General features: G+C 35.0%; 1 protein-coding gene across 2 annotated transcripts in view; it reads left to right on the plus strand.

Moving 5' to 3' along the window:
- DIAPH3 (diaphanous related formin 3) overlaps window positions 1-23,965 on the plus strand; it is a 220,033-nt gene that overhangs the window by 47,252 nt on the left and 148,816 nt on the right. For both annotated transcript variants that reach the window (XR_011339412.1, XM_069880558.1), the window contains exons 10-17: window positions 9,006-9,116; window positions 9,536-9,654; window positions 9,804-9,920; window positions 11,096-11,214; window positions 11,351-11,415; window positions 12,015-12,119; window positions 14,192-14,533; window positions 15,857-15,971. Coding sequence is in view for 1 of the 2 variants with exons in the window: in XM_069880558.1 (XP_069736659.1) it covers window positions 9,006-9,116; window positions 9,536-9,654; window positions 9,804-9,920; window positions 11,096-11,214; window positions 11,351-11,415; window positions 12,015-12,119; window positions 14,192-14,533; window positions 15,857-15,971 (1,093 nt within the window). In the remaining variant the exon portion in view is untranslated. The remainder of the gene's footprint in view (window positions 1-9,005; window positions 9,117-9,535; window positions 9,655-9,803; window positions 9,921-11,095; window positions 11,215-11,350; window positions 11,416-12,014; window positions 12,120-14,191; window positions 14,534-15,856; window positions 15,972-23,965) is intronic.

Here is a 23,965-nt window from a genome sequence, read left to right on the forward strand (position 1 = left end):
TTCTGTGCTAATGAGATCCTTTATGTAACTGTGTGTGTAATAGGATGAATCAGAGCAAAGTTCACTTCATTTGAATGTAGAGGCTAATAATATTTATTTACGATCCATGTAAATGCATGTGGATGTGGATGATGCATCTCAAAGTCATCAATAAGAATATTTTATCTTCGGCAAGGTTAATAACTGGATGAATAGTTATAAAGTGTCTGCACCAAAGCCAAATCTACAGCCAGTTTAATACTGGCAAGTGGATTTAACTAAATGTGCATCATCTTTACAGATTTTCAGTAAGAGAAAGGTGATTTAGAAGAACTTACTGTGTTTCCTCTTATTCAAATGGGAAAGATATGACATAATATGGTACTTTCCATTTAGTCAATATTGATTGTCTTGTCTATGGAAGGAAAAAGCTGCTCTGAGCTATGGAGAGGTACCTGACATTTTCCACCATAAGAGGACCAGATATATTCTATCTGGTCTTCACCTGGGGCAAATGCACGTTTAAAGTACAGACTGTGATAACCTCAGAAAATGCATCCTGTAACTTCATAGTATTCACTCATTAGAATTACAGAGGATTAGAATTTCAAGCTGTAACTTCTGACTTAGAATATATTTGATCTCATTTGTCTAGTTTCTGATGGACGAAAGCATTAAAAATTTTGACCTTCCAGATTAACTCTATTGTCATCCATGAAAAGTTCTCTACTAAAACCACTGTGTATGTCTATCAATATGTGCCCGTCTCTTTGATAAAGATGCAAACTTAAGTATTGTAGTTTTCCTTAACATGTGGCAGCAGGGTGTTAAAAGCATTCCAGATGGAATATACTTGCAGATCTGAAAGGCCTCAGAAAATTAAGAGTGTGGACTACACTTAGCTGCAGTTCTTTAGAGGTGAAGAAGGGAAAGAATCATCTAACCAGACTGCCAGGTGATTAAGTGAAACATTTGGTCTCTGCTTTCCCTGAAGAAAGGAATGTGCCTCTACATGCTGTCATTGCATGCCTCTTGTAAACAGCAGGGTACTCGGAAGACCTGATTACTGTTTAGATTAGAGGTGCCCTTCAGGAAAGAGTACTTGGCAACTGCCATCCTCAGCACCACGACATAATTGTAGAAGGTAAACCAGAGAGCTGTATGTTGCCTTTCTGTTAGAACTTAAAATAATTTCACTTCTTCAGGCATTTTCTCAAGGACATCAAAAGCAAAATGTCTCCACCTACAGAATCTACAAGTCTTCATGAACTGGGTTTAAAGACAGAAAATTTGCCAAGTGGGCTTTACTCGCAATGACTTCTGCCTTCCTAGGAAGCTCATTTACTTTCTGCACTGAACCTCTTACTACCTCAGCAGAAGTACCTTTTCATTTATTGAAGATGAGACCTCTTTCATATGGGCATAGATTTCCCACCTTGAGTCCATGGCTGAAACTCAAGAGGTCATCTTGTTCACAGAATCTTACACAAGGTAAATGAGTGTAAACGTATGCAGTTTGGGGCCAATTCCTCTGGAGTGCAAGCAGAGGCTGGTTGTCCTGTGTCCCAAGAGTTGACATTTTTAGAGCTGTCAGCTGGAGCTTCACAGGTATTTTCCTTAAGAGTTATGTACTTTGAGAATTGTCAAGGAATGTTGTTACATTTGGGATAATTGTTCTTCAGGTTTTGCTTAATTAATTTGAAGACAAATAATTATTGAATGGATGCTCCTTGGAATTCTAAGTAGTATGAATGCACGTAGAGAAAAGTGCTGAAAGAAAAGAATGACTTGTCTATAGATTCCTTTCTTTAAGAAGTTCTTTCAACTCTTTGGATTCTATTTTCCCTTTGGTCTGAATCGTTATTAGCAGCATTAGAGACTGGATGGTCTGGTTTTGTGGAAAAAATTACCATATCCATTATTCCTCCTGCATTTCTTTCATTAGTAGCCACACATTAGAATCAGGGAACAAACGCTTTGACTATTGTTAGGTCTGAAGTCCACATTACTTTCTGGTAATTTAATAATTCTAAACACTAATCTGTAGTTGAATGTCTTGTATTTCTTAAGCATGTTGTTAAGCAGACTTAGAAATATTTTAAGGGGAGAAAAACTTAATCTGGTATTTCTAAACAGTAGTCATGTACCTCTAGCTTTGTAATTTTTTTTAAAAAAAATCATGACTCTTTTCCTGAGGCATTTTTTTTTCTTCTTTAACAAATAAACACAGATGGAGGTAAAATATCAGACTAGTTTAAAACTTTGCTAACAAATGAGCTTTCTAAGGAAGTGGCATTGTCTTTAATGTAAGACACTAAAAAGGATTTAGTTTGCAAGTAAGGCAGCCCATCCAGCATTTGAGCTAGATGTCTAAACCCTTATGTAACCAATGGAAATTCAGGGCTTAATTTAGTTGTCCACCCATGAGCAAATACCATTTCAGATGCCTTTGTAGATCTGATGCAGTTCCTTTAGTAGTTTCCCACCCTGCTGGATTGTCATTTGTAAGCCATATGGGACACACTGAAGCAGCTGTAATTGTACTCTCTATGGTATGTGTTCATAGTTAAGCTGATTAATTGGGTCCCTAATCAGTAAAGACAATGAATCCTAGAGTAATCTAGTCTCTCCATGTGTGCTGTAAAGAAGACCTTTGGAATCTTGCATCTCAAAGATCTTTAATGAAGAATCTAGTATACTACTGATTAACAGGAATGGGAGGTTAGCTATGCACATAGCTACGTATGGATATCTGTCTACATATAGACATCTAAATGCAGGCATCTGAAGATTAAACTGTGTTGACTTGGAAAACCCTTGAGAATTCTGTTGGAGTTCATTCCTGTGTCTCATGTAGACACTATTTGGAATAAGCTCGCCACTTTTCTTTAATTGCCTTAATGTCCAACGTAAGCTAATATTGATATTTTGTTTTTCCAAATGCAAAGTTTAAAATAGCAAAAAGTTTCCTTGCTTTTAAATCTTCCCTGGGTTATTGGTTAAAACTGCCTTGTAAAAAGCCCCTCAGATGCTGTTCATCAAGTTTAAGAGGGGTATTTTTCTCTGTCTTTTGGCTTTTGCACATTCCCCGAAATGTGCATTCCCCAAAAGTGCATTCTGGCACTTTGCAGGTTGCAGTGTTACTAAAATGTTCAAAAGATTGTTTCCTCTCCTGGATAGAATTGAACACATTTTTTACCTTATGGGTTTTGGGTTTGCTGAACAGATCTGTCTTGCCGCAACATACGGTTAAATTAATGAACTAATTTCAAATGATTGTGATCTTGTATGACTTAAGTATTACATACTAACTGCTAGATATTGGATTATGTTTTTATTTGGAGAATGTTTTAAATGCTTGTGATCTAGTAACAGGTTCTCGCTGTTGTCTTCACCCTTAGTCTTTCTAAATTTTTATTTTTCTTTAAAGAAACTAAATAATGAACCAAATAACTCAAACATAAATGAACCAAATAATTCCAACATAAATGTCTAAGCAACGCCTTGCTTAGACTTGTGTTTTCGTCTTGTGTAACCTTTTCTCAGTCTGATTTTTGTAGACTTCTGTTTGGAATTTTCACTATTATTTTCTCTTTGTATTCCAATAGAAATAGTTTGAACATAATCTAGTAGATCTTTTTCTCGTTAATTCCAGGAAAGTTGAAGTATGGTTGGGTTATGAACTTCAATCCAATTCCCACTTGATCAAATTTCACTGAAGCGCTAGCACAGAAGTATTTTACTGATGTTTCTTGCTTTTCATTTTTGTACCTTGCCTCTGTTCTATTTGAGTAGCACATATGCACATGTACCTTGTTGATTCAGCAAATTAAAAGAAAATACAATTTTTTTCTGGCAGCATGTACACCTGTAGACATACTTTCATCTAAATTGTATTGCAATCTCAAAGATAAAACTGTCGTTTGCTTTCAATCAGGATTTTCACAGTGGCGAACTTTGTTCAGTCTCTGCCTCTTCATTGATAATTTAAATCAAATGTGATAAATGCTGATTCCTTGCTTAGCAGTCCATTCACATGAATTTTTGCATGAAAATATACTGTGTTTTAAATTGCTGGTAATAATGACAATTTTCCAATTTTGATGTAATCAAACAACTTGGAATTTGACTTTATTTGAAATGTAAATGTAACTTTGTAGTACTCCACTTTATTACTGACAGTATGAAGTGCCTCACTAGTGTTAACAGGAGTACAGGTGTTGGTGGCATCTGTCAATGTACTGAATTATTGGTTTTGAATGGCAGAGCCAATTGAATCAAGAAAATGCAGTTAAGTGGAAGTCTCGGTACTCTGGAGAGACAAATAAATTGGTGTTGTATAAGAGGTTTTAACCAAATAAGCTCAGTAAAAATTTTCGTCACAGCTGCTGAAGAAAAAAACAGATACTGATAAAGTGGGTGATTGGGTAGAGTAGCCCCATCCCAAAACAAATACAAAAGGGTTTAAGAATAAAGAATACAACACATACTTCACTAGTAAGAGAATATGTTCTGTAAAGTATTGTTGCACTATATTTTAACTGTTTCAGTTGCCTGCAGTTTATACCATTTGTTGCATCCAAGAGATGAGGCTGATCAACCAGATTTTCCACTGTTTTGTGACATTGTAGTTTGTGGGCCTAGGGAATATTCAAAGCCAAGAGTTTGTTATTAGTATAAATGAAGTTTTAATGGTCTGGTTTAGCACTACTCAGTAGTGCTAAAACATATCTCTGCTATCTTCCTTCGCCTCTACTTTTCTGTGCTGCATTTTATTTATGGTCATATTGCTGTCTGCTACGTATAGAAATGCATGTAGCAGTAAACTTTGTGCCATGAACCTGTACAGGCTAAGCAAAATCTAAAACTAGTGGGGTGATAGTCAGTCTGTTACTAGACAAACCCAGTTACAGATAAATAAGCCAAATTGAGCTCCAGGCTGGCAAGCCATGTCTTGATATAGCCTGACAAGTATGGAAGCATGTGGCATTAGCTTAATACAAAGCCTGTAGCCTGTTAGTAGCAAATATAACTGGGCTATAGGGCCATGTGTTCTGAACTACATTTTAAAGGATGCGACAGACAAATATTGAATATGAGGAACTTTTTTTGTTGTCCCATAATTGTCCTTGTGCAACAGGAGAGTCCTAATTTCTTCTCTGTTGGGTGATGTAAGGACAATTACTGGAAGGGTTTTTTCAGTCCACCATTGAAAAGTGGACTAGGTACCCGAATTGGTTTTTAAATATTTGTTATTGTTGTGTGAGGTTTGGATGTAGGTAAGTCTAAAGATTTTCTTTTTATTTATCTTGTGGTATTTATAGTTTCATTTTTTTGGAGTTAGCACCACGGTTACCTAGTGTTGAATGATGCTTCAGCGGTAGTGAACTAGTAAATGTCACAATAACTCTTAGAAACAGTATATGCACAGCAACAGGGTTCAGGAGCAATACAAACATATTTTTGGTTTATTTGAAGAAAATAAACAATAAGTTAAGTAAGTAAAATTTTCTTTTAGGTTTCTAAGGTACTGTAGAGAAACGTACAGAACTGAATTACATAAAATTAGGGAAATAACAGATTTCAGGGAGAAGTATAGTTCTGATGAGGACTACAAAGTTGAAGAATCCGTCATAACAATTAAAGCCCCAAGTTGTTATCAATGTAGCAGCTTTCCATTGGGGTTGTTCAGAGAGTAACTGAGGATTTTCTTATCTGTTACTTTAAAGAAGCCGCAAATCAGGGAGATCCTTCTAAAGGGAACTTTTTATTTAAGAATGGTCAAATTTGTGATCCTGTTACTTACATTCCTATTTAACTGATTTCTTTTAAAATTGGCTGCTAGCAATGTAATACTAGTACCTTTCTGAAAGAAAACATGGCATAGGTATATTCCTTTATAATATATGAAGTTTTTTTTTTATCCTTGCTTGTTAGGTGATGGTGTAATTAATCTCATTGTAAAGAGTAAGGAGGAAGGATTTCATTGCATTGCAGTTTCTAGCCTTATGTGTGGATTATTTTTTTGTTAGTATTTTTATTATTTTTTTTTGTTAAACACTTTGGTAGCATAAAATAAGAAGATGGACTTAGAGTGAGAATAAAGTATCAAGAAAACATTACATTAACAAACTGTAATGCATCTAAATAATTATTGAGCCCTAAAAGTTTTTTAGATGATATTTGTTTTAAAAACATCATACTTAATACTATTTTGTAGTATTTTGGCTACTTAACATACTATTTTCTTTTTTTTGAAGTCCAGATTTAAGCCAGTCAGAATATTTTTGCCTGCTTCTTGGGCCTTTCAAACAACTTGGACTTGACTTTACAAAGTCGTGTTGTGTTTATTCACACTGTTCTCTTTTTCAAGTTGCATTTTTTTTTTTATGATACTTGTTAACTCCATTATACTTGAATATATATGTGCTGTAGAAAAGTCAAGCTTGCCAGTCCGTAGTTGTCTAGATTTTCCTGAAAATTTTCTTATAAATATCAATATAAGTTCTGCTGTCTTCTGGGAGGTCAACATGCCTTTCAATAAGAACTTAAATGCAATAGCAAGTACTAAAGTTATTTTGTCCTCAGTTTTCCTCAAAACTTTGAATGTGTAAAGAACAATCTCTCTTTTGTGACTTCTTATTATTGGCTTTGTTTTACAAGTTCTTCTGCCAACTCCTGAATTGGTGCCTCTGTTCTTCTTTGGGAACTCCTTTCGCACACTGATAGAACATTTAATAAAGTGTTGCCATGGCCTTTGTTTTCTTTGTGTATTCCTTTTTACTGAACTTGCAGATTCTCTGTATGCCTTCCTTCTTTGTTAGCCTTGAGGAAAAAGACATAGTAATTTTAGATGCTTTTCACAAGCCGTCCATTAAACCCTTTTTCCTTTTTTTTTTTTTTTTTGGTCTGCTTCAATACAGCTTCATATTCAATCAGCTGAAGTTTGGATTCTCCTTCCCCCCTGCCTTTTGTTTTATTTTTGCTTAGAAGTTTAATGAATAACTGTTTTTCTAAGACATGAGTAAGTTGCAGAAGTCTATCCTAACATTTTTTTTTTGCAACTGATTTAAATAATTTAAATTTCATGTGCTTTGTCCTATTGATGTCAATAAAGAAAAAACAATTGTTTTCTTTTTCATTATCACGTGTATCTAGATATTTGCATATACTGAGTAGAAGTTCTGAGGGAACAGAACTTAATTTCAGCTCTTCATTCAAGTAAAGAGAAAGGAGCAAAGCTTATTCCTTCCTCTTATTACTGTTTTAAAGTTATTATTGATGAAAGGTACGTTGTATGATGAGGTAATATAAGAATAGATGCTGTCATGGCAGCTTTTCTCCAGGAGAGGTGTTGGATGGGTTAGTGCAGTGGTTCCAACCATACTATGCCATGCTGTGGCATCCATCTTTGAGCAGCTTTGCCCTCTCGGGCATCTCTGAAAGCTGGAGAGATGGTCCCAGCTCCTGGTACAGAGTTTTGGGGTCCTTGGGGTTCTCTCTCCAGGTGATTCCAGTTGCCATCATTTACAAGGTTGGGTGGAGAATGCCTGATGTGTAATTCGGTCATTCTAACCTTGATCCCTTACAGTCTGCTGGAGGTCACGGTCTGCTTGACCTAATTTTCTCGGCAGGTTCACAGCTGTCACATTGATTAAGAGGATGTCTACACTTGGTATATCTCTGTTCCCATAACTAAGCTATTCCTTTCTCCTATAGTATTAAGTTCATCTACATATGCTAACATTGTTAGCCTAAAGTAGGCCTAAACTATACTGATTGCCATGAACCCCTGTAATAGTTCAGCTGAAATAGCATGTAAAACTGTTTTCATACATCTATTACATTTATTCATAGCATGTTCCTCTTGGAAGCCTAATGAATGCTGTTGTTTTTTGCAGTCTATATAAAGTAGCTTGATGATTCAGTTCTTCTGATGACTGTATGTAAATTGAGTACTTGGAATTATATTTACTTTGTGAGTGACTGATACAATACATTCCAGTATCACCTTTTGCCTCACCACAGCATAATACATCATCATTTTCTACATGATGAAAGGCTTTACAACAGAGAAATTACTTAAACCAGATTGTTATACTTGTTTACATAGTATATTAGGCTAGAAGATATATCCTAATTGACTTGTGCTTCTAAAAACTCCTTAAAATGCTGGAAATACATGAATAACATATTTCCTGTGCATTGAAGCAAGATGTGCAAACAATGAAGAGGGTAAATTAAAAAAAGGAGATGGGGGAAAACAAAATAATGGCTGTTGTCATCCTAATTTATGATTAATAGTAAGCCTTTAGAACAACAATAACTTGTGAATATGGACAGTAGGTTCCTGTTGCTCCTGACTGTGGGTTTTCAATAAGAATCTCTTGCTTCTTCAGAAGACAGACAACTCAGTGGTTAACCACAGACTAATACAGGCATTGTAGTTGACATGGTGCTTGCTTTTGAGCTGAAGTACTGATTCCCATTAAGTGTTCTGTATCACTCAGTATATTTAAATAGGGAAGATTTTTAAAAAGAAGGGGGAAAAGCCCATTTTATTCTTCTAACTCATTTTAGTGTAATCAGGGTTTTGTCTTCTTGTAAGTTTCCCCCTGTTCATACAAACTTTAACCTTTACAGTATCTATTATGTGACTATCTTCATATATAGATAACTATACTTACATTGATTTTTATATGTTGAGAATTATGCTTGCCAAGATATTTACTGTCTGTTAAAGTTCATTTACTAAAGGAACTTGCTATTTATGTAAAACTACAAAATTTAATTGAGTGAGAAAATATTACATTTTTATGGAAATTTGTGAGCTAGTGTTTGGTATTTATAGCTTATATGGCTGATAAGAAATTTAAGTATCTTAATTATAAGATTACAGTAGATTGATAATTAGACATGGTGTAATGTCTAATTAGTAGTTCATCTAATTAGTAGTTCATTCTTTTTGACTGTGGTGCATATTGAAATTTAAGAAATAAAATAGCTTAATGCTTCCTCTTTTATAGGTAGCTTGCATGCAGCTCATCAATGCTCTTGTTACATCTCCTGATGACTTGGATTTTAGGCTTCATATCAGAAATGAATTTATGCGCAGTGGACTGAAAGAGATATTGCCAGTAAGCATCTCTTTGTTCTACTATTTAAATTATTGGACTTGTTGAGATTGAGAGGGGAATGGGGGAACAAATCCTAATAAATTATTCACAAAGGCATTTTATTAAGTCTGGATATGAGCAGTTAGATACAAGAATCAGTCTTAAAATAAGGATGAAAAGGTGAAGTACAGTCTCTGAACTTTATGTTGATTCCTCAAAATTTTAGGGCTTAGAGTTAGAACACATGAGACTGTTGTGCAGACACTTGTTAAGCTAGGCTGAAGCTATGTTTACCTTTTGAATATTCAACTTAACTTATGTGTTCTTGTAACTGTAAACCTTAATATAGCATAGACTTATGGGAGTTATTAAAAAGATAAGGTTTATTTACATATGGAAATACTAATTTTGCAAGACTTTCTGCTGTTTCTTCTTTGCAGCAATTGAAGTGTATAAAGAATGAAGCATTAGATATTCAGCTGAAAGTATTCAATGAGCATAAGGAAGAGGACATGATCGAATTCTCTCATCGTTTAGAAGATATTAGATCAGAACTAGAATATCCTTTTAATATCATCAAGAGAAATGTGAACAAATTGAAGTGTATAATGGACGTTTTTATGGTATAATTTCTGTAAAAACACTATCAGCCGATATTTGACTGAAATATTTTTCTTTCCTTTCTGTTACTCTCCTTAACACTGTTACTGAAGTAAATGATGTTTACAATATGGTGTGGAATACAGTTAAAGACACTAGCGCTGAAGGATATTTTCTTTCTATCCTCCAACATCTTTTGCTTATAAGAAATGATTATTTTATACGGTACGTTAAATACTATTTTAAATGTTAGCTACATTTTACTACTATGTTACTACTAATTTAGTATTTCTTCCATACATTTAATAAGTAGTGTTTAGTCTTTTTCTTTGTGAATTGCAATTCATGAGTATTCCTTTGTGAACCTATGTTTGAAAATATCAATGCTATATAAAAATGCCACTTGTATGTGTTTGTCTCTTCTGATTAGGATACAATATAGAAAATTATTTTTGTTGATATCTGAACCATATTGACCATAAATATAAGTGATCAGGATGGGTTTATGCTGGCTATAAATAATGATAGTAACATTGTAATTTTGTGGTGTATTTGAGTCAAAGGACAAAACCAAGTATGCACAAAAATGCATTTTAAGCAGCGTATGTTCAGATTTCTGTATAATTTAGAGTAACTTTTGATTGGGAATTGAGTGTTCTCAATATATGTTATAGGTCAGTGTGAACATGTTAGTGCCTTTTGGAAAACTTGTTAGATAAATTACAGGGAAGTAGCTAATAAAATCATAGATTTTTTTTGAAACTGTTAAATACTTACCTTTCTAAAATCTGCTTGTGCTGTTTTTGAGGAAGCACTGGAATAACCAGATGTAAGCTGAACAGGGAAGGAAAGCCATCTGCTTTCTGTTTAACCTCGCATTTCAGGCAAGGTCCAGCACAGATCTACTCTGAAAGGTTAAGAGTGCTTGCCCGTCATAGATGCACCTGCACTAGACCTCTTCCACCTGAATGGGTTTGAATTCACAGCTTGCGTGTCCTGGACAAATGAACCAGCTGTGATCCTCCCCTGGCATTTTAGAACAAGGTGCTTTTCTTTCCTCTTACTGAAGTAGGGCTGCAGTGCTTGCATAGTTAGAAAAGTCACAAAACCAGAAGGGATTATGCTGAAGGAAGAGCCTTTCTCTTTACTGTATTTCATAAGGTGAGAGAAGCAAAGTTTATAATGTAAGAATCGTTTATTTCCACTGTTTTTGAGGCTTTGCGCAGTTTTTTGTCATGTAGTAAACTGCCAGGTGTATTTGTCCTTAGGCTTTTGGAGTTTGCTCTTAGCCTTCTATGGAAATAAGTCAGATAAAATCTTTTGACCTTGTTCATAGATGGGATATAAAATATAATGTTAATAAATAAATATTCTATAAAAGAACTCATCCCTGTCTTTAGTCCACAGTATTTCAAATTAATTGAAGAATGTGTGTCCCAGATAGTGTTACATCGAAGTGGAACAGACCCAGATTTCTCATATCGTAAAAGATTAGATGTAAATTTCAGCCACTTAGTAGGTAAGTACAATGCTTGGAAATGATTACATTATCGTACTTTTTAATGTGTTCCAAAAGCCAAGTTGAAGTTTAACATGTGATTAAGAAACTTTTGTTTCCCGTATATGTGCAAGTGTGTGTGTTTGTTTTTTTCAAGATATTTGCGTAGATAAAGCAAGATTAGAAGAATGTGAAGAGCGGGCTTCTGAACTTTCCAGAAAAGTAAGTAATTTCTAAGTTATGTGGTCATAAGATGGACACAGAGAATTGCTTGATATCTTCATGAATTCTTCTACTAAGTGTGGCATAGTTTTTAAGATTCAAGTTACTATTAGTTCTATTTTTAAGTGGGAATTTTGATTTTTCTTGTGAACTAGGAAGCAGAGAAAGGTGATGTAAAGTAGTTAAGCTTAATTGAGAATAGTTTTACTATTTATTTTAAGGTTTTATGTATGTATCTCACCAACTGAATATTTTATTTGAACAATTATCAGTTTCTTCAATAAGACAAACTGTGGGAGAGTAAGAATTTACTTATTTGTACCTATGGAATCTATATTATGTATATAAATTTTTTTAAGCCATTCTAATTCCAGTTTAAAATACATTAAGTACTTTAGGCCATTTCATATAGTAAAGACTTGAAGTAATAGGTTGTACTTGCACTCAGTGGATACATAGAAGTTAGAATAACAGATACATTGTGTGTGTCCTTAAGATTGTTACCACCTGAGTTTAAATAAACACAAAAGGAAAAGCTGGGATCTAAAGAAACCCTGCAGACCTGACTCGTATCGACAATTTAGATTTTTTTTTTGTAGCTTGAAAAGGATTTTGTAGTTCATCAGGAGACCCAGGCCCTACTGCAGAAAAAGGAAGAAAGAATCAATGAACTTGAAGCAGAATTGCAAGCTTTTAAATCACAGGTATAAGACAGTTTCAATGAATGCATGAAGTATTGTTTTTGAAAGGGATTTAATTTCGTATCTTTTGCAGATTCTGATAGTACAATTATTACTTATTGTTGATTATTATTGATTTTTATTGACTGTTAGTTTCCTTTATTTCTGTCTTATACAAATAATTGTAGTGTGACATTAATTAGCTATTTGAGTTCCCCGATGATCCTTTTTATGCCTGAGCTCTGTTAATTAAACTAGTTGCTTATGCTTCATTTGGGTTTTGCTTTCAATGTCATATATTTCCAAAGTAATTAACCACATGGGGTAATAAGTCTTATGCTTTTAGATTAGCATTCGTCTCTGTGATCTTTATCCCTCCACAGGAAATTATTCTTTATGCAGTGTGGTTTGCTAAAGCCTTACCGTGGATATGCAGCACTGAAAGAAATAACCTGTGGCTGGATAAGAACATTTCCTGATAATTTTTCAATTTTCAAGCATAAATATATATTTTAAAATGTGATGTAGAGGAATAGCTCAGATTTTTGAGAGTAATACTTGAGTTAATTTGTAACTGCTTCAGCTCCAAAATCTATGTAAGAAGACTGAAACCAAGTGATTTTTCCTTTGTCTTATTTCCTAGTTCAGCTTTCTGATTCAGAATTAACTGTTAATATCCAAGTCAAACAGGCTTTAGAAAAAGCATTTACAAAAATAGTTGCACTCTAAAAAGATCATTTTAGTGGGAGCTGTATATCATTCATTAAGAATGTATTTTTATGTGTGTATCTTTAAAACTTAAATACTTTGTTAATGAAATAGGTATTCTCTCCTATTTAACTTTTGCTCTTGTTCAGTGTATTAAATGTAACCTTTTTTTACATGTAGAGAGCATAACATATGATAATGCTCAGTAATTATCGTACCATGATTTTCCCGCTGTTAATGGGATAGTTGCAATGCTTTTTAAGTGTCAGCTAACAGGGTATAACAACTTAGTATTCTTAAATTTGTCCTAAGAGGAATCTTTTATTTCCATATGGCATAAGTTGCTACTTCGCATGGCTCTTAAGACTATTTTTCTCCCAGTTTTATTCCTTTACTCCTTTGTTGTATGTGATATTTGATCATGTATTTCTTTCATTATTAGTGCCTAGTTGTTCACTGCCTACTTGTCAGTGTAAACAATGTGTATGTTCAGAATTACAAAACAATAATACAGTTGTGTATTTATTTATCTGTATTTATCGATATTCAGCTATTTCCTTTTAAAAATATTGAATCTTTTGCTTATTGTATTTTCTTCCATTTTTAAAAAACAAGACTGCTACAGCTCATAATTATCAGTTGAAAAATTAATTAATCCTGTTTCCAGTAGATAAATTATTCTTATTTATTCTTCTGTTGTTTTGTTTTGAGTGCTTGTTTATTAATGTTTAAAGGCCTGTGATGGAAGTTCTTCAAGTAATAAAAACGATCATATTTTTTTATACATACTGAAGAGCTAGTGAGCCTGTCTTGCCACAGTATAGATGTCCTTACTCTATCAAATAAGAAGCTGGTCTTAAAAAGCAGCTGGATTTTTTGAAAGGATTTTTTTTTTATTATTACTTCTGCTTTAAATTCTGTAGAATGACAGTTTTCTTATACTGGAAAATATCTGATTTTCAACAGAATTGCTCGTCTCTTTAGGTTCTGCTCTTATGTCCTTGGAATGTTTCTCTGCGATCTGTAGTATAAGTAAGAACTAGGATGTTATTTTTTTAATTTGAGCTAAACTCTGGTAGTCTAGCTAAAATTTCATCAAGATAGCTATTGGACTGTCCTCAGATCACGGTCAGTGAAAGATGACGGGTGGGATATAGCATTTTGGTTTTTCATTTTTGGCATGCACCCCTGGTCTGAATGTCTGCTTCAATTGTTGACATTTCCAATTATGAAATAGAAAGCACATTGGCCTCATCATAATTCATATTTGATTGTCCTATACAAGACTTTTCTGTTGTTTTGCTGGATTTAATCAATACACTATGACTCTTATGGCATTTTGGTGTTATAAAACATTTGAAAATGAATAAGCGTATTTTCCTTATTAGTATGGTTCCTTGCCACCTGGATTACTACCTTCGACACGTGGAGATGCATCTGTTGTTCCACTGGAAGCTGCAGGACCACATCAACTTCTGCCACCGCCTCCCCCTCCACCGCTGCCTGCTAATGGAGCATTCCCTCCACCACCGCCTCCCCCTCCTCCTCCACCATTTTTAAATGGTTTGGGAATCCCTTTGGCTTTTGGTGGTGCTCCACCACCACCACCTCCTCTACCAGGCCTGCCTGGAGCACAGCAGACTCCACCTTCATGTACTTTGCCATTTGGAATGAAGCCTAAAAAAGAATTCAGACCTGAAGTTACCATGAAAAGACTCAACTGGTCCAAGGTAGTTCAAATTAATGGCAAATACTTAATGTAAAATCTTATGTAGAGCTTAAGGTACATAGTAGATTGGCAGGAGTAAGTCCACATACAGTAACTGACACACTAGTTAATATTATGCAAGACATTAATACTTTCTGTGTTTAATTTTTCTGGTTTTCCAAAACCTGCATTTTGCTGTCTCATGAATCATCTGGGCAAGTATCTGTCGGCTTTCTGGGATGCATGGAAAAGTCAGTTCTGCTCTAGAATGATACAACCTTGATAGCAGCATGCTCTCTGGTTCCTGCTGTGCCTTGTCATCTAGCAAACTGTTTACATTGGATCAGTCAGTGCACTCTACTGATGTCTATAGAGTTTTCAAACCAATGACTTGCATCTTATCTAGCTTGGTCTGCAGGAAGAAGCATTGCAGGTCTCTCTATTTGTCCTTAGTGCAGATGTACCTATGTAAATCTGATGGCTGAAAAAATATAGAATCAGTTTTATTTTTCTTCTCCATTGTGTCAGAATCAAGTATACCAGGGCTATCAGTCTATTGAGTTTTGGAAACTATAATTATTTAAACCAAAATAAGCCAGTAAAAATGTTAGCAGTTTTTTATGAAGCAATCAAAGCTACAATCTAGTAAGTAAGGTATAATACTTAACATCTAGTTATACCATCTGTTTTCAGAGACTATTCAAAGTTTACTTAAGTTTTAAATCTATACCAAAGATAATTTGCTACGTTTAGACCTTGGATAACAGAGTATGTTTGTATTACTTTGTGTTGTTAGAATCAGTTTGTCCAAAAGCTCTTATTTAAGCATTATTCCCTTCAATCAGAAATAGATTAACAATTCTAAAGATGAGTTATATACCCAAGGTTCATGTGTTTTACAGAGCTCTTGAGTATTTCATTTGCTTTACAATCTACAGAGGACACTCTTACATAGTGTCTTAGCAGTTGAAGTGATCATAGAATGGTTTGAATTGGAAGGGACCTTAGAAATCATCTTAATTCCAACACCCCCTGACATGGGCAGGGACACCTCCCACCAGATCAGGCTGCCCAAGGCCCCATCCAACCTGGCCTTGAACACCTCCAGGGATGGGGCAGCCACAACTTCCCTGGGTAGCCTGTTCCAGTGCCTCACCACCCTGATTTGTGAAGAAATTCTTCCTTTGTCTAGTCTGGTCTAAATGTGCCCATCTCCAACTTATAACCCATTGCCCCTAGTCCTATCACTTCATGTCCTTGTAAAAAGTCCCTCCACAGCTTTCTTGTATGCCCCCTTCAGGTACTGCAAGGTAATTGATATAGCTGTTTTCTTTCTTGCTTGCAGATCAGACCTCAGGAAATGACAGAATCCTGTTTTTGGGTTAAAGTGCAAGAGGACAAGTATGAGAATGCTGACATGCTTTGCAAATTGGAACTTAGGTTTTGTTGTCAAAAAAGGGGTAAGTAATTGATTGCTTTAATTTTCATCTTTTAGAGATGTCTTTAAAATTCTTGGGGCTTAAATACTATATGAAAAAAAATCAGATTATAATATTAATGTTCTGTTTTATAAGTGGAATGTGTGAAGAAAAAAGTTTGAAAATCCCATACAGCTTAAAGCAGTAATACTGAACAATTTCACTTAAGTGGTGACAAAAAATATGTAACTTATAAGGAAAACCTTACCAAAAAAATCCAAGAAATCCTTCTGGACAATACAGGCTTCTATTCAGCCGTGCTTGATAAAATGTTTATAAAATTTTGTCAGAATACCTTGAATAAAATACAGTGACCTAATGTAGAGGGTAATGTTCTTACCCTGAGAATGTATATGATAATTGATATGTTTTGGTTCCATAAAGGATGAGAATCTTCTAATGAAGTTTTTCACTTTCTAATAAACTTGAAGGAATGTGGATTCCTTTGATATTTTGCTTAGTGTGTTCAGCTTTGAAAGCCTTGTGGAAGAACAGAATATTTGAAAGTAGTCCTGACTTTAAACCTTTTCACCCTTTCTGGAACTAAGTAATCTCACTGGTAATTTAGGTTATTCTGCCATATATATAAAATGCCTGTATTTCCACTGGTATTTCTTGACATAGTTTCCCTGTGTGTCCTCCTGGCCTCCCAACTGATATCAGAGACTTTGTACTTTGGGGCAGCCAAGGGGTGCAATGATTAATTCTTTTTCAAAGGAAAAGGCATACTTATATTTTTCATTTGTTTTACTAATTTCACTTAAATATTTTTATTTAATACAGTGCATAGTATTCTCAAGTTTCTCCTTTTGGTTTTTTTTTGTATGCTTTGATGTGTATTATCCATTTTTTTTCACTATACCCAAGATCTTTGTCCTGTTTTTGTCAAAGCAGGCTTTTGTGCTCTAGTAGTATTTCCAGTGATTTGAGTATTACAGCTTATTATTCTTGACGCTTGATATTATTAAGAATGTTGTAGGTAGTAAAATCTCACAGACCATAGCTATTTTTCTTGAATCTATTAAAATAAGTCTAAAAGATAACTGTGGTGCTATCATAATGTTAGGAGAATTCCTAAGAATGTTCCCTGAATTGAGTGGTAGGTTTAAAAGCCACTGGAGGAAACACTGTTTCCAGTGTGTAATGAAACAGTAAAATTTGGGAGACAAGGTGATGTTCAGGTCACTCACGACTGTGTTAGTGACTCAGAAGAGAATTGTGAATATCCACAAACTCTGAGAGCTCTAGGGTTAACAAAAGTAACATTCCTTCAAAGTTTATCTGGATGAACTGAATACATTGTTATGACAAAAGGTGGTAGGAGAGTTACTGGTTCTACAATTGAAAAATTGGTGAAGTATACTCTTACGCCAAACAGAAGTGTCTGTCTGATTTAAAGGCTGTACCCTGCAGGCCGAAATTTAACTTTTTTTTACAGGTGAAGCTTACTGCTTAATCTTTTTTTTTCTTAAGTTTTGATATCTCTCTCATCTCACATATAATTGTGCCATCATCTTAATTATTCAAACAAAGTGGAGATACTAACAATTTTATTTAGAACAGCAAGTTGGTGTCTAAAGGGCAACATGGAACTAAATTTCATCTTTGTTCAAGTGAGTAGTTTACAGAAATTTTCATAAATGCTTTAACACAAGTAGACAGCACCAAGCATCTCGGAGTTTCTTATTAACAGCATCTTATTAACAGCATGAATTCTAGTACAAAGGACAGCAAAGTAATTGCTTTTCTTTCTCACAACCATGGAGAAATGGGATGCTTCTTTGTAGCTTATACATGACTTATCATAACAGAACTTGCCAAAGAAATTGGAGAGATCAAGTTTTCTTCACTTCTCATTCTTGAAGCATTTAACACCTTGCTGTCTAAAGAAGAATCAGCAAGCTATTCAGTAAACTCAACTTGGGAACAGTCTGACTATTTCTAAAGCTTTCTCTCTAAAACTGGAAAGACTAGAAGTTGAAAATGATTCTGTAGCTAAATGGTAAATGAGCAAAGAATGAGCATAGCTTCATCTCTGAAGGGTCTGTTTATACTTTCTTTTCATTGAAGTCGTTGTGTAAGAAATGTCTAATTGTGGAAGCAGGGAGCAGTATGTTCAGTGATGCTGTGAGTGAATTTTATTGTGATTAAGTAAAATCAGATTGAAGTACTCAAATGTTCAGTTGCTATATTTTGCTAGCTGATGTGTCAAAAGTATTTGTGTTGATCCAGAACAGCAAGTCCTATGCATATGCAAATTATCTACTGAGGAATTTCTACTAGAAAAAGGAATACAGAACAATATAGAATAGATTTGTGGCTTTAACAAATGTTTGTATAGAAGTAATAAATGACGTTGGTTCTGAATGGTTATTGAAACAATTGAAACAACTGAAGATGTTAAGGAGGCACGAATGAGACTTTAATACAAGAATAAAAAAGTAAAAGAGGGTCTAGTTTCAGAATGTAGGAAAAATTGTGCTAAGATGATGCAAAGACTATACATAGAGATAAAAAAATCACTCTTGTTGAAGATAACTAGGGACATATCAGAGACAGCCTTGAATCGTGGAATTATTTAGTTAAGAAGGGACCTCTAGAATTCATCTGGTCCAATTGCCTTCATAAAAGGAGAGTCAGCCCAGTTCATGTTGCTTAGGTTTTGTCCAGCTCAATTTGAGATATCCCTAGAAGGTGAAGATGTATGGATGGACAACCTTTTCCTGTGTTTTTCACCATTGTGGTGGATTTTTTTCATAACTACTTGTTGGAATATCTCTTGTTGCAACTTGATTCTGTTGCCTCTTGTTCATTGTGCACCTCAGGGAAGAACCTGGTTTCCTCTTATTTGTAGTCTTCCATACAGCAGTAAGAGTTCCCTTGGCCTTTGTCCTTCTCCAGACTGATAGCACTCTCAGCTTTTCTGTCTGTATCTTATGACAGAATCACAGTGTGTCCTGAGTTGGAAGGGACCCACAAGGATCACAGAATCACAGAATAACCAGGTTGGAAGAGACCCACCGGATCATCGAGTCCAACCATTCCTATCAAACACTAAACCATATCCCTCAGCACCTCGTCCACCCGTGCCTTAAACACCTCCAGGGAAGGTGACTCAACCACCTCCCTGGGCAGCCTGTTCCAGTGCCCAATGACCCTTTCTGTGAAGAATTTTTTCCTAACGTCTAGCCTAAACCTTCCCTGGTGGAGCTTGAGGCCATTCCCTCTTGTCCTGTCCCCTGTCACTTGGAAGAAGAGGCCAGCACCCTCCTCTCCACAACCTCCTTTCAGGTAGTTATAGAGAGCAATGAGGTCACCCCTCAGCCTCCTCTTCTCCAGGCTAAACAACCCCAGCTCTCTCAGCCGCTCCTCATAAGGCCTGTTCTCCAGCCCCTTCACCAGCTTTGTTGCTCTTCTCTGGATCATTGAGTCCAGCTCCTGTCCCTGCACAGGATAACCCCAACATTCACACCATGTGTCTGAGGGCATTGTTCAAATACTTCTTGAATATTGTTAGTCTGGGCACCGTGACTACTTCCCTGAGAAGCTTGTTCCAGTGCTCCACCACCCTCTGGGTGAAGAACCTTTTCCTAATATATGACCTAAACCTCCTATTATGTTTTAGCCCTCTAGTCATCTTGATAATTTTCCACTGCATTTGTTCCAATATATCTATATTTTTCTTGAAATGGAAAGCCCAATACTGAAAAAGTATTCCAGATATTTCTTCCTGAAGGAAAAAGGGAAGTAAAAGGAAACGATCACTTCTTTGACCTTCTGACAACAGTCTTGGTGACTTACCGGAGGGAATGTTTTCACTGTGCACCTTGCTTAACAATAATCATATTACTGATAGTGATAAAGATGAGTCCATGTTAGAGCTAAGGTGGTATAGGATATTTTTCCTTTCATCCTTTTACTTATTATAAAGCTGTTTGGTTTTTTGGTTTTTTTTTTCACTTTTGAGAAATTGAACCATTTCGTGTTTTATGAAAATTAAAACTTTGAGCTGGAACAATAACAAGTCTCAAAGCATCAATCGCTGATGATATTCCTGAACAACTTTCTGAAAACCAAGGGTAATTTTTTCATTGACTCAGAATTTAATCTTGTCTTAGAAAAATTTTTAATCTTAAAGAAATGTAAGATTATGTATGTGAAAGAACTAGACAAGGGCAAGATGGAAAACCACTTCTTTGTCATCTAAAACCATATAGATTTACTTCTACACAGGGAATGTGGGAGGAGGATATCAGTTCAGAATCTGGAAATATTCCATCCACACATTGACTTATATTTTCAATGTGAATACTTGAGAAATGATTTGATTGTGACTGGAAAGTGTACATGCATTTAAAATATTTGCAAGTTAATTGCAAGTTATGCCCCGAGAAACAAACAAGCAAAAGATTGTGGAACCCTCGAATCATTAGCGTTGTGTCAGCAGTAAAAGAAATCTGAAGAGTGAAATTGCTGCCCTAAAGAGGTCAGTGTGGAAGTAAGGTACATTCTATGGATCTATCCCTGTCTGGGGACCGGGGCAGGAAGGAGAAAGTAACTGAGAGATTCTTAAAATAAGGTGATGAAGGTGAATGGTTTGCCTGAATGATCTTTGGTTTTCTGATAACTTTTAAAAGGCAAAAGGAACGATTTGTATGAAGGGTAGTTAGAGACTTGAAAGAGAAGGAAATGATAAGAAATAACAAGTGTTTAAGATTTATCTGGATTATGCTTATTGTTGCAGATCAATGAAGAAAATCTGTGAAAAGCCTTTTTTGGCAACAATGGTATCAAAGAAATCTCTTACAATAATTCTTTGAAAACATTAAACCAAATATATGACTTAAAGTTAACTGGTATGTGAAATACAGCGCAGCAGAGCTGGAGCAAATGGTCTATGTACTTTTATATTATTTTAAGCCTAAAAGATAAGCTCAAAACAAACAAAAATTCTCATTATTGAGTGATAACTGCTTTATAGTAGATGTATTGGAAGCCTGATGGAAGGCGAATAATCAGTGGAACTTCAAGTTAATATGCTGCCAACTTCACTGGAATGATTAGACATGGCAGTTTGCATAAAAGGTAGCATGAAGTGTAGCAGCATGGAAATCTTGTGGGGGGAATAAAAGCAGACTGTCAAACCTTGTGAATGAAAATTCCTTGTAATAATGTATTAATTGCTCTTGCATCAGGTGATGTTTGTGATAAGAAAATGCTAAGTGAGATTAGAGAAGCTGCAAATTTGGTGGCAATAAAGTGGGTGATTTAACTACCTGCATATGAGTTGAATCAATTCCTCATCAGGATGCTATGAGAAGTTAAAAGCTTTGGATGCAAGAAATTGCTGTTTCCTGTAACTGATGAGAAAGGGAATGTTCTACCTGATTTTTTTTTTCCTTTTTCTTTTTTTTTTTCCTCCTCTCTTCGGTGTACTCTGTAAGAAAAGCCATCAAGGCCTAAACTGCTGTGGTGCCAACTATGTCTAAAACATTTTAAACCAGAAAAGACAGTAAATACTGGCAAGAAGGTCAAATCAGCAACTTGAACTTGTTTAGCGCTTTGCTTGACACACTGCAGCCTGCCCAGCATAATTAATAGAACTTGTGCTCAGTCACCTGAAGGATTAGATGGAACCCATTTTCCTCATGCTTTCCTCCTCCAGAGCAGGTTTTACACAGAAGTTGCTCCAAACCATGCTTCATATGGAATTTTATTGTTATAAAACTGTAGGACTGCCAGCAGTATAGTATAGCAATCTCTATCAATAATGTAGCACTGAGTAGCATGAGTTACCTTTTAATCTTGGGCTTATGAACTTTGTACAAGTAGAAGTAAAGCCTGCTATGTGTTTCATTTTGGCTGCCTTGCAGTTTAAAACTGCTCTTTAAACCAAAATTATTCTAAAATATTTTTGCATTTAAAGTGAAAATGAAAAAAAGTTTTTCTGAAGACGGCAGGAGTAAGTTACAGGCATTTATGAGGGAGAGCAACCCATCACTTTTCAAAAGAACTGTGCAAATCAATGCTCTCTTGCAATTTTAATGCCATCTTTCCATGAAGGGAAAATAAATGGAGAAGCTTGTACATTGGGTTAAAGACATGGAGAATTACCAATTACCGTCACAGTCAAAGCAGACTCAGGCTGGGAAAATTAATTTAATTTAATTTATTTATTTTTTAATACTTTAGTATGGATAGGAGAAACCTTCAGTTGTTCAGATTGTTAAAGGTATTTAAGGAGGTATTGATTTGAAAAACTCCTAAAGTGTGACTTTTCATATCGAGATAACACCACAAATCTGTGGCAAAGCGAAAACAGAAAAACTGAATAGGATGCTAACACAATTATGGTTGGAATAATCTGACAATAGCATTTCTTTTGAAGTTTGTTTCTTTTGGGGGCTATAAATAGTGTCATCTTTTCCTCTTTTATCTCTTTCTATGGCAATTTCTAAACATGTATTCTCTCCTCGTCAGCACCCTAATCTGAGTACATCAGAATGAACAGTAATGTCAGTTCTGTATTCTGGTAGGACTGTAGAAAAGAGGTAGTCTGTCAGTAGATGTTAAAAACAGTTCTAGAAAAACTTTTGTTGCTAGAAAAGGCACTTTGACTTCCATCTGCAGGTAGGAAATGCTTTTTTAGGCAGTGAAAGGGTATTGTTAAAGAGTTTGTTACTGCAGTTTTAAGTACACATAAGCAAAGTCTTAATTTTACCTTAATTTTCATTTATTTTAATTTACTTTAATTTTTTTTTTTTGCTTTACAGCAGAGTCGCAGTATGTCTTATTATTAGGTGATTGATTCTTACCTTCCACACAGACCTTTTATTGTATCCTGTCAGTTTGAAATCAGTTTTAGAGCCTTCCTTTCTCCTCAGTGACATGCTTTGAAGGAATAGTTCCTGTAGTTCATCTTTTACCTTTTTCTTTCAAACAAGTAATTATTTTTTTTCATATCTGATGTCTACCCAAAAATACAGTATTAGTCTGCAGTCAACTCATGTTTGATGAAAATAGGTGAGTATATTCAGTCTAACAAAAGCACTCCACTCGCATTTCACAACACTGTGATAGGATAAGTCCTCAAGGGTTTGATGTTTTAGAAGCAACAAGAGTGTTCCTTTATTGATTTCTAGTAGAGAATGTATCTACAATGTGGATAAGTAAAATTTTAGAGGAGATAAATGTTATTTTCATGTGTCCAGAGAGGGGAAAAATGTCTGCTTGGTATCGTAAGTCCTAAACCATAAATACCAATGGAACGGTATTAAACCTTAAATGAAGTTCATGGAAATTGTCACAATACTCCTGCTTAGTTTAATAACTTTTTTTTATTTAATTGAGAATATTCACTTTAAGAACTTGTAAGTTTATCCCTATATTGGCAAGGATCTTGCAAGAATTAATTTGCTAGTGTTTGTATTACATGAGGTATAAAACACTATACATCCACTACAAACCTGTTTTCATGGGTTTTACCTTCTGTTTAGTTTTGTCAGATGTTACACTAAGTGTGTTTGATGAATTTCTAATCTAATGTTTCAAGCATTTGTTTCTGGCTAAAAGTAACACTATATTTGAGTGCAATGAAATCTTCATTACAACAGTGCTTTTATTATAGCTTGTTTTCATTATGAGTTGAGAAAAATAATTTAAATACAAGAAATGTTTAACAAACCTCATTTGGCAAACCTTCAAAGTCACTGTTCATGGAAATTATTAGCATTGAAATTTCTATGAGCACTACTTTCTGTGTTTTAGAAAATCGACTATCTAGTTTCTCAGTGAATGGCATGAATCAGAGAGAATTCATTTCAAGGACAATTCATTTTTAAAAAACAACAAAAAAATCAGCCAAGCAGTTTGTATTGGAGGAATGACTTTCAGTTAGGCAGCTGTTAGACAGTATTTGTATAGACACTGGTTTGCTATAGCAATATATTTGCCAGTATTGCTATAGAAATAATATA

Source organism: Phaenicophaeus curvirostris, chromosome 1 (genome assembly GCF_032191515.1).
Source record: "Phaenicophaeus curvirostris isolate KB17595 chromosome 1, BPBGC_Pcur_1.0, whole genome shotgun sequence".
Taxonomy (NCBI): Eukaryota; Metazoa; Chordata; class Aves; order Cuculiformes; family Cuculidae; genus Phaenicophaeus; species Phaenicophaeus curvirostris.